We start from the raw sequence: 18123 nt of genomic DNA on the forward strand, positions 1-18123 counted from the left end.
TTTATGCAATCTTATATTACACTCACTTGGCACACAGATTTTTAGTGGGAATTTGGAAGAGGAGAGATTGCTAGCTGGTGAAAAGAAATTGGAAGGCCGTTGTGGGTAGGGTGGGGCCTGAGAGATAGTAGTGATGAATATGCCCAATAGCACAGTTCTGCACTGTCTGGGTTGTGCAGCCGAGCATTTATTCCCTAGCAACCAAAAGGCAAGGGAAAAAGTCTTCCGCTGCACTGTACCATGGCTCCCTTCGGTTTCATAAAGCCAGCAGCCTGAGTCTCCGTTGCCCTACAAAGCCATAAGTGACAAAAATTTGCAATGCTGCGAGGTCCCTTTCTTTCACAAACACCAAATCAATTTGACAGTGTTTCTTTAAGGGACATTTTAACCTACAGTATGTTCATTTTAATGCATTAAAGTGTGCGTGATTCTGGTCCGAAGGACAGTCCCAGCAAGGGTTTTGCTAAAGCCAGGCACTGCTTCTCTAATGAATTGTTTTAAGCAGCAGGTATTTCTATTTATTCTGGCATCAAATAAAAACCCGCCCTGGAATATACAGAAACATTCAACACGAACCACTATGGAAAATGTTTTTAATGTGAGAATTCCTTTTCTTTTCCACTCACAGCAAACCAGCTAGTCTTTTCCCTTTCCTTGGGGATTAATTCTCTGTTGTGACACCGTTAGGGGACTGGAATCAATATTACACAGGGACGAAGATTTAAATGAACAGCACACAGTACAGGCAGGACCGACCAGAACTGTTACTGGCTGTGGACAGGAGGCCACCCGACTGGGCAAGCAAACGGCCAAGGAAAAGGTAACAACGTGCAGTCCTTTATTCAGGTGTTTTACATGGAATAAAAAAAGGATGAAATCTACTTGGAGACATAGACCAAATGACTTGTTTGCAAAACCTGGGCATATTTTGAAACACTTTACTATGAGAAACTCATAAGAAGAAAGCAGGGTGTAGCTACAAAGGCAGGGAAATTGGCTAATAGCACCATAATATGCAGCTCTATGATAGCACTTTTCACCCATAGTTCTCTACACGCTTTGGAAAGAAGGAAAGGACTAAGATAGGAACACGCTGGTACAGCAGAAGGATATCATCCGTGCAGTCGCCCAGCAGCGCAGCGACAAAACCAAAACCCAATTTCCCCATTCACATATCAGTGTTTGGAAGACTCAAGAAAAAGGACTCAAATTATGGAAGGATTTATAATCTTCAGGACTCTCAGTAAGTTATCTCTGAGCCCTTTAATTAAAGCCAGCCAGGAGATGGGAATGTTTTTCACAAAACATTGATTCACTTGTGGAAACAGTCTGGAAAACTATGTTTCTCAGTCACCTCTGCTCTGATGCTCGGTTTTCTCCAGACAGCTATTCCTTCAACAAAACCTGCCCATCTGCAGTATATACACTATACTCTGCTTTCTTTTCCCCGACATCAAGCCACAGACAAGCACATGTGACTGCAGCAGAGGTAAAGACATTTTTAACCAGGGCAATTTAAGGATATTTAAGACACATTCTCATTTTCCATTTCCCAATTCCACACTGCCCCCACTTTTATTATTAGCTGAATACAGGGAAGCTTCAGCTTGGATCTGGGGTAACATGTACACTGAGGAATCAAGGCCAAGCTTTGCCTTGAAATATGCAGGATCATTCCTAACTAACCGTAAAGCTGCTTATTTGGCACTAGCAGTGGAAATATTGAACGAAAGGGGCATTCTCAATCTGCTTATGTCACAGAAAGGTTGGATTCTGACAACGTGCAAGGCTCCAAGCTGCAGCCTGATATTAATAGCTAGACATTAAACTCTCAATTTGGCTGGCTTAGAGGCAGCTCAATTGGAACAAAGATTTTTCTGCAGGAAACGGCAGATCTGGTTGGAGTCGCATCACGAGAGATGAGTCTGAAGCAGCAGCAGACTGCAAACTTTTTGACTGGTGTGTGACAAGGCTGTGCCTCACACAGCAAACCTTCCCTGCTCAAACCGCAGAGCGTATCGGAGGTCCCGCAACTGAGGCTGTTGAAACACGATTATTGCAAATGTATTGCACGCAGGCACATTGTTTTCCTTCTGCCCACCTCCTTTGGAATTCATTCGTTCTTAGGGCTAACTTACACAACCAAGTGGGGCAATGAGCATTAACAAACTATTTCTTAAACAAATATGGTTCAGCTTCTTGATGCAGCCAGTGGGGTATCACCCCACAAAGACATACCTACATATTTTCACCATTTTTGAGCTTGTTTCAGCCATTATGTAACCTTCCACACTACCTTGGCAGCTGGGCCAAGAAAATTTGAACGAAGTCCCCAGAGCAACTGGTTTCAGTGAGGGGCCCCTGCCAGAATACAAATACAAACCTCCTGCTGCTGTTTTCTCTATGTGTCTGCATGGCAGGCAAAGATTCCAGACAGGTTTTTCAATATGGATCTTTTTGAGCACAAATGAACACCTCTTATAAGCCATTTAAACTTCATAATCCCACTTCCGAACAACAGCTGGGCCTCAATACTTCCACCAGGGAAAGTTTTGCCTCCATATTTCTCACAAGGTAAAGAAAATCAAGGCACCATCACTAAAAAACCCATTACCTACAGCGCTCTGAGTCCTCTTATTTCAGTACACATAATCTAACAGATTCTTTATAGTCTCTTAAACATGACTAAGCAACATTAGATTCTGGACTTGTATTGCATCGTATACTCAAGGACATCACACTGCTTTATATGAGAACTTCTTAAGCAATGCAATCTCCTGTAGCTTTGCACTCAAAATCCTCATTTCATAGAGGTAGACAGAAGCATTCAGAATGTGACTTGCCAAATGTCACACAGTGAGTCAATGCCAGAGCTGGGAATAGAAATCAGGAGTCTGGAGTCCAGATTCTCTGCCTTATGTAGAGCAGTAGCCTCAGTCTCCTACTTTAGGAGAGTGCCTGCTCACCAGAAAGGTGTTCCTTCCTTTACAGGATGGCAGTGTACCACATTGCAATGGCTAACTTCATTCGTAAGCAGGTATAAAAACACACACGCATGTGCTGAGACCACGTTCTTCATATATAAAAGCAAAGTATAAGGCAAGAAATGAAAGCAAGTTGCTGTTCTAGAGAACTTTGGGGAGCGCTATAACCTCAGCATCACCATCAAGACCAAATGCGATGTCACTCTTCGGACTAGCTTCTTGCTTTTGCAGGCAGACTTGCTGATTTGGAGGGGACTATCTGGGAGCTGGAGTGAGGAATAGGAATCTGGCAACAATAGAGACGGCTGAAACACCGACGTAATTCTTCATAAGACAGTACGGTACACCAATGGGCATCAGCCTACTTCGATTGTTACACTCATATTAAGCCCAGGTAAATGCCATGCTACATGCTACTTATATAAGCCATATATATATATATATATACACACACAAGGCCATATATATATATATATATATACACATACATATATACAAGGCACAGAATGGTGGCTATTAAAAACCTCCTTCTCTACAACTGACACCTATTTTTCCTTATTCTGATGAAGGAGGAAAACTGGAGAATCTTTCACACAGTTAAAATTTAGTACTACCAACACTAATCACTTTCTCAAACCAGTGGCATGCCACGGAAGTACATTCCTTAATTTATTCTTCCTCTGCTGTGACACATAAGCAAATGACACAACAAGGCCAAATTCCCTTCTGGTCCAACATCTGTAATATGAACGGATTACATATGGGCAAACTTTCATCAGTAAAGAAAAATCACAGTTGTATCACCAATACAATACCTTTGGCAGAGAAAGGGGAATGAAGCTAATATTCTGTATCCATCCACAGAAGGCAGAGACTATGATCTCTGTACAAATCACAAGTATATGATATATTCAGGGCATCAGACATTATCCTATAGGTTTAGGACACACATAAGGACTCAGAAACATGAAATATCTGTTTTATGGATAGGAATCCATCAAAATCCAGCTTCCAGTTTCATATTGCACCACTGCATTACTCCTTAGCAAGCTGATGACCAGAGGAATTGGTTATCTTCTTCATGCTCTACCTCCAGCCACTAAGCACAAGACGCATATCTCAAGGCAGGGACAGATGAGATATCAGAGTGCGGTATAACTTGGGCGGACTTCATTCAGATTGCAGCCCTACCAGAATAGTTCCTTATTTTATGGTTTTGAAGAAAAGTTTCAAAATATGCAGCCAGTATATACAACACATAGATAAGGGCCTAAATTGTAGATAATCTGAAATGACTGCAGTCACTCACCAATTTGGGTACAGGCAATAATGCTTGAAAATTGATGTTATCAAAATATTTCCTTATTGCAACAGTATTTAAGAAAAGATGGTATCATATGATGGAGAATTTCATCCGTACTCAGGGATAAGGCACACTGCCTCTGGGTTCAGTCAGCAGAAACAGTGGGGCATAGAAAATGCATAAGTGAAGATGCTAGTGCTTTGCTGCTACATAATGAAACTGTCAGGAAAGAAGGAAGGAAAAGTAGGATTGAAGAGAGCAAAGAGGCCAGACTGGTTTTGTCCTGGGAACATTCACCTTCTAAATATCTTGGAAAAACTGTGCTGGAAAGAGTAACAAATGAGTTTAATCTTTATTGCTCTGATCTTCCACTTTCTCCACTGCAGCCACAGCCTGGAGCAAGTCACAGCACAAGAAAGTACTTGGGTATTGTAAGAACAGAAAAGAAGTCATAAAAATATTTCCTTAGTCATGCTGTCTATGGTAATATAAATCCCTGAACAGAGATCTTCAACAATACTGTCGTTAAAAATGGAAAGAGCTCTGACCTTAGTCAGCATGTGTCTTCCATCAGCTTCTCTCTTTTTTTTTTTACTACTTTATTGTATCTCACCACAGCCACCTCCAGATGCAGGTACACAGTATAAAAACCTTCCTCAGTGGAAGCGTGTTTTCCATTGGACACAGCATAAATGCATTGTGAGGGATTCCGACTGGAAAGAGAACTTGGACATAGAGGCCAGTCCTTGCTCATGTTTGAAAAGAAAATGTATGTGTTTTTCAGCTCTGTATTTCCTCCTTTCATCTGATCAGGCTCCACAGAGAGGGAAGGACCTGCATTCTGAGATGAGACTTCTGTAGGTAGTTTCAGAGCTCCTGTTGAAGGCACTTTCCCCCATGCTCTTCACCACCCACTACTGTCAGCATAGCAAGCCCTAGTCTGTGAGTGTCTCTCTGAACACTGGAGTGTAAGATTAGGTGAAAATCAGGATCCGTTCCAAGTTTACATAGAATGTAGGATAAGGGGCCGCTTGACTTTGAGGCAAGTCTAAAAAAATAATGCAATCATCATAGAGACGATGTTGAGCTATGCCTCCAAACACTGCTGCTACTGTGGTGATTAAAAAAAAAAATACCAGGAGAACAGATACAGTGAAGGTTACCGCTACCTAAGTTAAATAAATAAATAAAGTATTTAATGTGTGGGATGTAAGGACCCTGTGTATCCAGGGTTTGGATAAGATTAAAGGCAGTTAGGAAGTAGGAGGAGTAGGAGGCAGAAAAGATTTAACTTAGCTTTCCTACAATGAGGCATTCTTCTCTGGTGTCTGAGTGCCAGTTTGATCTGGGAGGGTTACAGAGGTTGTTACAATTGGAAATACATTCATTAGCAAATTCTTGTTTTAGGTGAGAGAGCACTGAAAAGAGCATTATACAGACACACCAAAAGACAGCTTCCTAATCTCCAATTATCTAATTCTACATCCACTCCAAAGAAGTAGAAATACTTAAGATTGCTTCCTGAACTCAGAGACCTCCAGTGCTTAGCAGGGGTTAATATTTAATGGCTTATGTATAGTTCATACCCTGCTCAACTAATCTAGATTTGCATCACAAAGGTATACAGAATAGCAAAAGCAACATTACAGCAAACCAAAGAATGACAGATTGCCCAGAAAGCTCGTCTTAGCATAGAGGTGGCTATCAAAATACTCTCCCCTACTTCTTTGACTTACCCACAGTGTCACAAGGCTCGTCTTTGTGTACGCAGAAATCTGTCCTAGAAAGAAAAACAGAACAGAAGTGAAATGTATCCTGTGCCTCCAGACTTCAGGCTAGGAAAAAGCAGTGATGCATGACTCACATATCATGGGTGTTGAGGTTTGTGGGTTTTTTTAAAACTGCTGTGCAGTCTACACGATGACAACACAGATAGCAGCACTGATTGCTACTGCAAGATTACAAGTAATTACGTGAATCAGCTCCATGTCCAATTTAACAGACTTAAGATTTAGCATGTAAGAGAGTACTGCCTCCCTCTATGATGTCAGACTTCTGCAGCAACTGGATTAAAATTGAACCTCCTGTTTTCACAAGAGAACTGTAACAAAAAGGAGCAGATGCCCCGTGATGCAACACCACCATCAAAAGTGGGAGGAGGAGATACGTGGACGCTGCCTGGAGACACAGAACTGATCACGTATACCCAGACATTCTCAGTTCTTCAGGTTTTTTCTTCTTCCACTGGAACAGAAAAGGACAAGAAAGAAGCAGGACTAAAAGAGAAAGATGTTGACAAGGAAGAAGAAAGTATTTCAGGATTTGCCAGGTAACAGCTAGGTGAATTGGCTTCAGCTAAACTTATTACAGTCAGATTTGCCATTTTCTGATTTGAATCCAACACAGAGAGGTTCAAGAGACTTCATTTGGTCTCTGTTACTCGCCCACATCTCATGCAGTCTCCCCAGATCTCACCAAGGCAGGAAAAGATATGCCACTGGCACCCACAAATCAACCAGGGATCCATGGAGCTGTATTAAACAGAAACAGAACAAAAAGCCTTGAAGCTCACCATCTAAGTGATGACACTTCATGTGAGAAGATTTTGTAAATGAGATTCCTCATGACAGAAAAACAAGTGTGGGAGGAAAAGTATTTTATAACTAAATTAATGGTTTGAATAGATTTCAATAAGCACTTAGACCTAAACTTTAGGAGCTATCTTCACCAGACCTGCTTTGCAGTGCTATCCGCTATGAAGAGGAGCTGGAGAAAAGCATCACATGTGCTAAAACATTTCAGAAGTTCCTTAACCCAAGGGAAGCCGAGGAACCATAATCTCCATCATTATGGCTTTCCTCACCCTGTGGGGAGGCTAGTGAGAGAATCATTAGTACATTTGGAGTGTGTCATGTGAAATGCCTGAGTCCCCGGTGGGATTTTGAGTTTAAGAGTTTGGCAGGGGGAAGATTAAAAATACTTAGAGAAAGATAATACTTAGAGAATACTTAGAGAAATATAAATACTTAGAAAAAGAAAATACTTAAGATAGAAATAGAGAAAGATTAAAAATACTTTTTTTTCTTGAAGAAAAATATGAAACTAGAGTTTATGGCAAAAGGGATTTAAGGCCCAGGACTGTGGCTGATGAACCCAAACCGTTCACACCAAATACCTTTGAAAGTCACAAATCAAGTTGTCAAGGGCTTGGAAGGAGAGAAACAACAGCTATTACCAGCTCTTGTTAAGCAGACCTTGAAAACTAACCATGCTTCAAGGCAGAAAAACCGTAACAACCATCAAAGTGTTAAAAAATCAGATAGGAACAAAACAAAATCGGAAGCTACGACCACACACCGGCCCCAGCTTTCATTTTTCACCGCAGCCTTACTGTGTCTCGACACCTTGGCATTCCAGCCTTTCCAAAGAAGACTAATGACAGTCTCCTGACGGAGCTGGCACAAGCGCGTCTGCTTGAGTTCCCAGAGCCAACTTGACGGAGGTTTATTTAAGGACTTATTATGTTATATAAACTGGTAAATCAAACAGATGCTTTTCTTGTGACAACAGATAGCTGAACTATTAGCAGATGGCAGGAGGCCACTGCTAGAAAAGCATCTCTCTTCAGAGGCTGGCCAGCTCTGCAAATAAAGCACAGCAATTTTGCTCCTTGCACTCTGTGTTCTACACTGAAAGGTGTCTGGCACTTTCAGGCAGCTCCCTGGAGAAATTACCACCATGCCATAAAATGAGGGTCTCGTAAATGATCCAGCACAACTTGCAGACTCTCCTACAGAGGTGGAGCAATCCTCGTCTATAAAGAGAGTGCTGTGATGCTGTCTGGTCAGGGAAGGACTTGAAACAGGTCAGCAAGAAGAATTGAACACAGCTGCCCAATTCACTGCATGGGGGCCTGCAAGTATGAAACCTCCTCAGCCCATCCTTTAAACTGTCAAACACAAGTCCAAGAGACGCCGTCCTTGTATTCAAAGATCTTGTACCAAGATGCTGGGCTTTAAATCATCCAGACCTATTATAAACATTTTACACCAAAACTCTGTGGGCAAACAGAAAAGCACATCCAAACCTTTAGTCACAAATGAGCTTGGTGGGTCTCAGTCTTCTTCCAAAGGCAAGCAGCCACCCCAGCACAAAACCTATATACTGAAACTCCTACAGTCCTTTCCTGGCAGTCAGAGGGGAGGCAAAGACTGAAAGGCCATTAAGAAAGATCTGCCTCACCTGTGGATCAGTCACACTAGTGAGGCAAGATGGCCCCATCATGGCACTGAAACTGATCTGCTTTTAAAAAGGTTTCAACCATAGGTCTCTCTCTGAAGCATTTTTGAGCTTGACTGCGTCTATATTTTTGAAGTGAGAGCTTGACAAGAACGATACCATAATGATACTCCAAGAATATAAAAAACATATCTTAATATTCATTGCACATGCAGAGGTCTCTTATCACAGAGACGTAGTTTTGTTAGCAGAATCTTTTTTGCTTTGGAATAAAACTCTTAGTCCAGGAGCTGCAGTTCAAATCCAAGATCTGACCTTATTGCACTAAGTCTTGGATAATATATTGAAATCACACGCTGTAGCTGTGAAGCAAATTCACTCTTCACTTTTAGCCACTGACTGAATCAAGCAGGCCATGTGTTATCTTCTATGGACCTGTGAAATTCTCTGTCATTATCACTTGTGGTACTGTGCAGAGTGTTTCCATTAGCAGACTTAAACAATTCCTCTAAAAAAAATGACAACAAGTCAGTTGTTTTGTTCAATAAAAATAGCCAGAAAAGAAGAGCTCAGAACTCCTCCTACAGTCACTCTTCCATCTGGCTCACATGAACTGGAAAAAAATACCTAACTGTGCTAAGCTAAATTCTGCAATTCAAGTCCTTCCTGTAAGAAAGAATGACAGTAGTTGAACTGTGCAACATGAATAAGTATTCTGTTTAATGGTCACTTCCCAGCATCCTTCAAATGACATCTTTTGACCAGTTTAACCCTGCAGGGTCATAAAGCTGAAGGACAGAGGAAACTGGTACAGTCAAAAACCTGCCAAAAATACTCTTTGCACATCCATATATACATTTACTAGCACTATGTGCCCAGTTTCCTTGATGCACATGGAATTGCTTCATTTGCCCATTTAATGGGAAGGCAAAGGGCTCGAGAAATGTGGAAGGGAGGAGCAGGCTGCAAATGGGATAACACCAGCAGCATGTCAGGAAAAAACCAAGTCTTTGCTTAAGGACAGCTCTGAATTCTGTTCCTATCAGTGTTGTGTCATTCTTCGCTCTGCTATCACATCTCCTATAGTCTAATAAGTGACCCAAACACCTACAGCCAGGAGGTGGGGAGAACATCAGAACGTCTGAAGATTTCCTATGGAATGCAGAAGACGGAAGATCAAGAGGGGGAATGTGTTTCAAATGAGACATGCTTCTAAGATCCCTAAGATACAGATTCTGCAGACAGAAGTTATTCTGGTCAGCTGCCCGTTAAAATATGAAGTACATTATCCATAGATGCCAGAGAGCTGAATTTGTGCAAGTTCAAAACCAGAATTTGAACAAGAAAAGTCTGATGATTAAAGAGACCACAACACTATACTCAGACCTTCAGGGCTCTAACGGATTTTTCCCACTGCCTCATTTATTTACTGAACTGGCCAATGGTACATCTTATTTCACAGGCATAGTATGCCTCTTACCTGGAACTCAATCAGGTGGATACTATGAAAATCCCACAGGAGGGATATTTGCCACCTAGGTCATCTACTTTTGCATACAAATAAGTATACAGGGAACATCAGTTAGAGGTGAAGTTTCAGAAGGCAAGCGTGCCTTCGTGTTTCAAATGAACACAGCCAGATTGGAACCAGAGGGATTTCTTCAGAGGCTGACCCCACAGAATCTGTTTCTAGTCCTAAAGCAGCTGCAGCTGCTGAAAATTCAGCTTCTGCTTCTTCTGGCGCAATTGCTTGTGCTGGACATGCTGTTGTTCCCATATCCTCTGCCACTGGTCCATCTGTACAGTCTGGGGAGGGTCCAGGGACACACGCACACCCCCTTCCAAAGCCAAGAGTAGAAAACCTCACTTCCCTGATGCAGGAATCGGGCTGCTGGGGCCAGAAGTCTTCCAAGCAATGCAGCATCCTCTGTGCAGCAGAAGGAGGATGGGTTAAGGGTGACAAGACACAGCAAGAAGGAAGGAAAAAGACTACAAGTACACACTGCTGGCCTATCAAACAGGAAAAATGCTGCTCTTATGCACAGCATTTCTACAAATGCTTCCTACAAATTCTTTCTATAATTCTTCCTCAGATGCCTGAGTCCAACTCATTTAGCCTGACATTATGCATTCAATTTTATAAGCTGCAGAGAGACTGCACAGATGAAATGCTCTGCTTACTCCCTCCACCCCATGATTAGAGCACATCAGAAGAGATTCTGTATGCCTCACTTGTCATGCAGGACAACTGGATGCCCAGATGAGTTTAACAAAAATGTTAGTTATTTATTTAGGCCCTGATCCAATGAAGCACATGCTTAACTATAACCAGGATGTGCAGCCCATTGACTTCAAAGGAACTATTCACCCTGTCTAAAATGTTAAGTATCTGCTTAAGTGCTTGGTTGGACTACACTGAATACAGAGGAGAGAGAAGGATTTGGGGGAACTGCACACATGTCTGTGAAGGTGCATTCTTAGGAACTTCGCTGGCCCCATGCCCCGCTCACCAGCTATTTTACTGAACACTCGCCAAAATCCCATGGATAGTTTGCAATGTGACTATTAAAACAAGAGATTACTACAATCAGAATGGCAATTTATGCAAAAACATGTATTTCTACTTACATTGTTGGCAGGGGAAAAAAAAAGGTGAAAGAGGTGAGTAATACTGAACTGCAGTACAGACATTTCCTGTCTCAAATTGGGAAAGAAGGGGGTAGAAAGTAGTGTTTTTCTAGCACATACGGCATCCATCTTACACTATATTTTTATGCTCTCTTTAATTATTCAGAGATCATTTCTATAACAATGCATTCTTCATTTACATCTTAAAGTATGCAGTCAACTTAAAAGACCATGGATTTGCTGCTCGGAATTTACGATGACTGTGAGGAACATGGGACTTGCATGGTATTGTGAGGTTGAGCTCACGTGGTGAAGTTAGAGGAATAAAAGACAACAGATTAATAGGGACAAGACCCTTTTTGCTTAATTTATCTGATGTGTTTGATACATCAATAGGTACAGGGCTGTGGGCTGCAAGGAATTTTGCTCAAGTATTCATACACAGATTATTTTGTGCCTGAAATAAATGCAGCAGTTTTCAAACATACAAACAAATTAAGAATGACACCCCTCCTCTATCTCAGCTGTGATACAGGAGAGGTGTTAAAGTGGTACCTAGGGCAACAAGAGAGAAAATTAATTTATTTTATGGTATTCATCTCTCACTTTCTTTAGGAGATAACTCCCTCACCACCTCCCCACTACTGACACACTGTCTGCTCCGCAGGTACCAACTGTCTCTGCTCTGTGACTGTTCAGTTGATTCATACCTAATTACACAGAGAGCACTTGTTCTCAGCTGTGTTCTCAACTCCATGGCTTCTTTCTTCTAGGAAGAGGGGCTCATGCTCCAAAACCTCACCTGTTTTTTCCACTTATACCAGCTGGTGTGAGAAAAAAGTATCACCTGTGCTACAGCCATGTCTTGCCTGTATGCTGACCATGACAACGCTCTGGTTCAGGAGGAGAGATGCTTTGGCACAACCGTGTTAAGTATACACAGAAACAAGACAAATCACTTTCATCCGAGTCATGTGAACCATCCGAACAGCACGTAGGTAGCAAATGTATCATCATCACCAGATCTTTTTCTTGGATTACTGCTAGACCAGATAACCCCATCATTGACTATGGGCCATTATTGATTGAAGTAAACAGATAAACCAGACCTCACTATACCTGGTTACAAAAACAGCAGCATCCACAGGAGGGGTGTCATCCCTTGCGCCAGGAACCTGGTTGTTACCAAGGTATTTTGCCCCACCGTATTCTTCATTTTGCCATTGACAAAAGCTCTCCAGAGACCTCTCTCCATGATGCCCAATAGACAACTTCGCCTTTTCGGAAAAAAAAGGGATACAAAAGAAGAAATATCAGTCACACTCTTTACATAAAGCATTAGACCTCTGATGAAATATCAAAGGCTCAAAAATATAGATATGACAGAATGAAAAGCGTGAAACCAGCTTCATCTGAGCAGGTGAACTAGGGACTTTGGAATCCACACTGACTTCTGTCGTTTGATCTACAGAACAAACTCTATCCGCTGGCAGCAGTTATAAGCTTCTAATACAGCACTACACTCAAAAGTCTTGTAAGTCTGGAAGTTATATATTCAAGACCAGAGCCGTATAATTTTTAATCTTTGTAACAGTTAACTCCTGAGACTGGTTCGCAACTGTAAGTGGACAAAGATTTACCAGGAAGGATAAATAAAAGGACTGTAGTTCCTTTCACTCCCACAGCCCCCTGTACTTCCCACCTTTAATACTGCGTGGTAGTGTGGCAGGCACTCCTTACAATTTGTGATCATGTGGCCAGACATGCCCCACTTTCCCCTCCCACCCCAGCACAAGGATCCTGCTCTGCCTGTGAGATTACGACAGTAAAATTATAGCAGCAGGGTAAAAACGAGTTAGAACTCACAGGACGGTTGCGGAGCAGGACTAGTTTGGTCACTCGAATGCTGACTTTAATTCCAAGACTTTGATGTTGAAACATGTTGTACACCTGTTAAAATGCAAAGAAAACACCCACAGTATATCAGTATCAATACCAAGACTAGTAATAGTTGAAAGAACTAGTTGTGACTAAAGTTAGACATTTGTCCTTCAAAAACCCGCGCCAAAACAAACCCAAATGGGTTGTGCTGCTACATTCAATAAAATAAAGAATTTTTAAGAGCTACTATGCTACCACTCTAACAGTTCCACATACTACAGCATAGCTAAAACGCTTGCAAAACCACACTATGTTTGCTCCTACTGTACTGCACTTGGCTTCACCACCTGGCCAATTTGTCACAGACTACGCTGAGCAAGATTCAGCATTCAAGGACAAAAAACATGAAAAAACAAAACAAAACACACACAAGCTAGTCATAGAAAGAAAAATACTTTTAACTGGAATAAACAAGAGAAAAAGGGTTACTGAGCAACAAATGAAAGGAGAGAAATATTCCAAAGGAACTCTAAACATAAACCAAAGTCTCAGAACATGGAGATGCGTTATGAAGCATCCAACTAATATGGATCTTCAGCATTTAAATATCAGAGATATCTGAATGCAAGATGAAATAATGGTGTGTTTTAGACTTCAGGAAATAGAATGGAAAAGCAATTTCCCTCTGTTATTTTCATATCTTATATAAGAGAATAGTAATAAGGCAGCACATAATGACACAAGCCTCAGGAAATACAAAAATAGCACCGGAAACTACCTTACTACTTTCTCCAGATTTTGCATTCCAGTTCAGATACTTCACCTAATTTTTATAGGTTAGAACATAAGATCTTAATTGATGCCAGAATTTTATTCCACCCATTTCTCTGTGTACCAATGCTTTAACTAGACTATATCAAAAAAGGTGAGGAAGGGGTTTATTTTAAAAAGGTTTAAAATACCCCATAACCGCCTTTGGATTAATACTCTATTCCCTACTCAGTCAAAAAAATAAAATCAAGACCACTGAAGACAGACTCTTGACTAATGGGAGGCAGGATTTGGCCTCAGGTAAGCTGTATTCCTTACATCTCGTTTGGCTAGAAATATCACACAGGCTCAGCTAACTTCCTACAACAAACTCAAGACATGAACACATTTCGGATATTATGTTTTCAACACTTGGTATCTTTCCTATTTGTGCAAATACTCAGGAATGTGCTCAGTGTTAAGAGTGTTCTTAAGCTCTTTAGTGTTTGGGGTTGGATTTAAGCACACACGTAAATGTTTCCCATAATTTAGGCACAGATTGCAAGACAGACGCTACTCAGTATTTGACCCACTGACCTTCAGTATGAGCACAATAAGCCATTTATCTTCCCTGCGGCTGGTATACAAACACATACAAGTGCTGGTACTGTTTCCTTAGCTCGGGGGTAGGTTGGTAGAGTATCTAAGGCCTCTCGCTACAAACCTGAGGGGATAAACTTGACACTTGCAGAGAAGGGCTCTGACAGTTGACCTATGTGTAAATGGAGACCTGGACATTCAGCTGAGAGGGTCAATGGGGCATCATGCTGATCAAGTCAATCTCTCATGTACCACTACAGAGACTAACAAACATTTGCATGTGATGGATGCCTTTGATTTGCCTAGCTCACTGCTAGCTCTGACCATTGCATAAAGTTTCTGCTCATAAAATGAGAGTACAGCAAAGAGGTTCTTATCATTCAGCCTAAAGAACGATGGTGCTTGCCTTTCCATCGGAGCAGACAAGCTGCCTGCCTCCAGACCCAGCACAGAGAGATCCAGACACCACTGACTTCAAAAGGTAGTTTTTACTGGCAAAACTTGCAGAGCAACGACCAGCTGCTGGAGACTTTGGCATGTCATTTTGAAAGCTGTCAGCCCCTCTTCCTTTCCTCTTGTGCTCCGAGTCCTAAGGATAACTTTGACTGCATTTGTATTTGCATTTGCAGTCTTCCGAGATCAGTGATCTCAGAAGAGCCCAACCTTGCTAGCAGCAGCAATTGGATACTAAACCAAAGAGACACTAGGAATGCAAAAGAGGCTTTACTTTGCTTGTTTATTCAAGCTTTGTTTGCTTATTCTCTTAAATGGAGCCCAAAGAAGCCCCAGATTCATGGTGGTTTGTGTTGCCTAGTAGGAACGATAACCTTTTCCTCTGCTAAATAAGCCTGACTGGTACAAGTGGCTGTTCTACTTCAATACAACTAAAGCATTCAAACACAACTCACCTAGAGAAGAGACAGACCCTTTCTCATCAGAGATCTGCTCCAGCTAGCTCTGCTTCCATCCCCCACTCTGAATGCCTCAGAGGCTGAACCAGACTTCTCAGTCCACGAGCTCTGACTGGATTAAAAGGCAGACGCTTGCATCAATGCAGTCAGGCTGGTTCCCTTCCACTGCAATCGTGCGTACAGGTAAACACACTGTAGCTTGCCTGACACCACGGTGCTGGCCTACCAGACTCTGACAATGACAGGATGCTGCGGCACAAATCCAGGTGTATTAGCAAGAAGCGTTTCTCCTGATGTTTTAGGATAGATGGTGTGCAGAATTTTGAAGATGTGGTGCAAACAAAAGTGGCTGTGCATATTCTGGCCGTGCTTATGAGTTGTTTAACTACAAAGACAAATCTCTAAGTAGATGATTTATTGCTGGCAAAAGGCAAGAAAGTACGATAGCTAACAATACCCACATGTTGGGGTAAATAATTTCTTAATGAAATTTTAAGAATTTTTCTTAGAGATGGATAGACAGTTGCCAGAGGAAAAGTAATCTTTTTTTTTTTTCTTTTTCTTTTTTTGTTTAATACAACTCTGCACTGTTTCTCAGGATTTAAAATGTGATCATAATAAACTCAGCTGAAGAGGACATTAGCACTATGATTCAAGATGGTCCAGTTCCAGAGCTGCAGGACACTGTCAAAATATCACATTTACGATCCCCAATCTTCTTTCATGAACCAAGTTGAAGAATGGGGAGACATCTCCAGCTTCATCTGTCTTCACTGATTCTTCTGTTTCTTTTCCAGTTAGCAAAAAGACCCCTGTAAAGTTTTATACAGAAAGGTCTACATAGATTTAGCTGGGAACTGTTCACACTCTACCCACAAAGAAACTTGTCTTTCAAAATGAGCTAAGATCTGCAGGCAAATTAGCAAGAAAACAGACCTAAAAGTGTGCCTGCAAATTGGACTGGACAAGCAAATATCACCACCCAAACAGCAATTATTCATTAACCAAGTGAGTACAGGATGTATACTCTCCTTCTTCACTATCCTGAGAGGACCTTCTCAATTAAAACAAACTGCAAGACAGTTCTGCACAAGTGATTTGCCCTTGCATTTAGCCCAGACATAGGACTGTGAAATGGAGGCACGGAGTCTGAGAGGCAACCAGCCACATGGCACTTGAGCTTCTCTGACTAGATGCCTGCCAGACCCCACCCCGCCGCTCTCTCACAACCCCTCCTCAACAGGACAGGAGGACAAATTAAGATGAAAAAGCTCATGGGTTGAGATAAAGAGAGGGAGATCACTTATCAATTACCATCACAGGCAAAACACACTTGACTTGGGGAAAATTTAATTTATTGCCAATTAAAATAATTTGTATCAAGAGAAACAAAGACGAATTAAAACAACGCCTTCCCCTCACCTCATCCCACCATTTTGTCCTAGGCTCAACTTCACTCCTCCATTCCTGACTCCTCTGCCTCCTTCCCCCAAGCCGCGCAGGGGGATGGGGAATGGGGGCTGTGGTCAGTCCACAGCAGCTCCTCTCTGATGCTCCTCCCTCCTTACACTTTTCCCCCACTGCAGCACGGGTCCTCTCCATCGGCCACAGTTCCTGTCAGGAGGACCTGCTCTAGTGAAGGCTCCTCTCCACAGGCAACAATATTCTTCAGGGAATAGCCACCTGCCCTACCATGGTCTCTCCACAGGCTGCAGGGCAACCTCTGCTCTGGCACCTGGAGCACCTCCTGCCCCTCCTCCTGCTCTCCCAGGGTGCTCACACCGATTTTTCCTCACACTTTTTTCCTTGCTGCCTATGCAGCCTTTTGCCCTTTCTTGAATACGTTTTCACAGAGGAGCCAACAGCTTTGCTGATGGGCTCTGCGGGGGCCTGTGGTGGGGCCACTGCAGAGGTGGCTGGAACTGGCTGTCCCCGCCACAGGGCGGCCCCGGGGTCTCGCAGCCCCCCGCTGCCAGCACCTTGCCAGCTGTGCCCAATACGCTGTCCTTTTAAGTGAAAACCCAAACTGTCTCAAATCATGGTCCTTAAGGCTAGAAGGAACCCCAGTGAGAAGACAGCCAGACCTTAAATGACTTCATGAAAAAATGAGACTGAGTTCAGCACAGGTTATTCACAGCCATTTTGGCAGCACACAGCCAGTGTTAAACCAGACTGTGCAAGGTAGGTTGTACCCGAAGGAAGCATTATCACGGAATCCAGGTGTCTTTAAAATAAAAGAATTCAAATCCATAAGTCTTTCCTGCTACGAATTGGATTCCTTCATGGCAGTGACCACCTTCACCCGGCCTACAAGGAAACCATCACCCACAGACATGGTGTGTCAACGCTGTTCAGGCACCACGTCCAACTGGCTATCGCCGGCACGTGAGCTAACGGTGCCAAGTGAGGTGGCTGAGATAACTGGTACCAGGGGAGGAGGAATGGGAAGTCCTAGTGCAGATGTTCAAGATTTTCTGCTGCATGGACAACATGCATTCAGAGAGAGACTGACTCGCAGGCACCTCCCTTCGCACTCGCAGTACCACGGGCCACCCTCCCTCAAGCCTGCAATTGCATCACACCCTTGAGGCGGCTGCTGTGACCACTTCCAACATGGGGAAAGTAAAAATATTTGGGGTATTTTAGAACCTTTTAATAAAATAAGGCAGCTGGGAACACAAGCATCAGCTGCATGAAACCCGCTAACACTCTGCCGTGGAACAAAATCCAAGGGTTACTGTTTTAGGACATCACCACACTGTCAGAAAGCAGCTTGGCTGGAAGAGCAATGGAGGTTCTTGGTCACTAGGCTGAAGGGAAGGCATGT

The 18123-nt window shown here is 42.5% G+C and overlaps 1 protein-coding gene across 1 annotated transcript in view; it reads right to left on the reverse strand.

Moving 5' to 3' along the window:
- ADAMTS17 (ADAM metallopeptidase with thrombospondin type 1 motif 17) overlaps window positions 1–18123 on the reverse strand; it is a gene marked incomplete at both ends in the record, with an annotated part of 193757 nt that overhangs the window by 141848 nt on the left and 33786 nt on the right. The window contains 3 exons of the mRNA XM_082321440.1: window positions 6024–6067; window positions 12274–12431; window positions 13021–13104. Coding sequence (XP_082177566.1) covers window positions 6024–6067; window positions 12274–12431; window positions 13021–13104 — 286 coding nt within the window. The remainder of the gene's footprint in view (window positions 1–6023; window positions 6068–12273; window positions 12432–13020; window positions 13105–18123) is intronic.

This window comes from Platalea leucorodia (genome assembly GCF_965183815.1).
Source record: "Platalea leucorodia genome assembly, chromosome: 9".
Lineage (NCBI taxonomy): Eukaryota > Metazoa > Chordata > Aves > Pelecaniformes > Threskiornithidae > Platalea > Platalea leucorodia.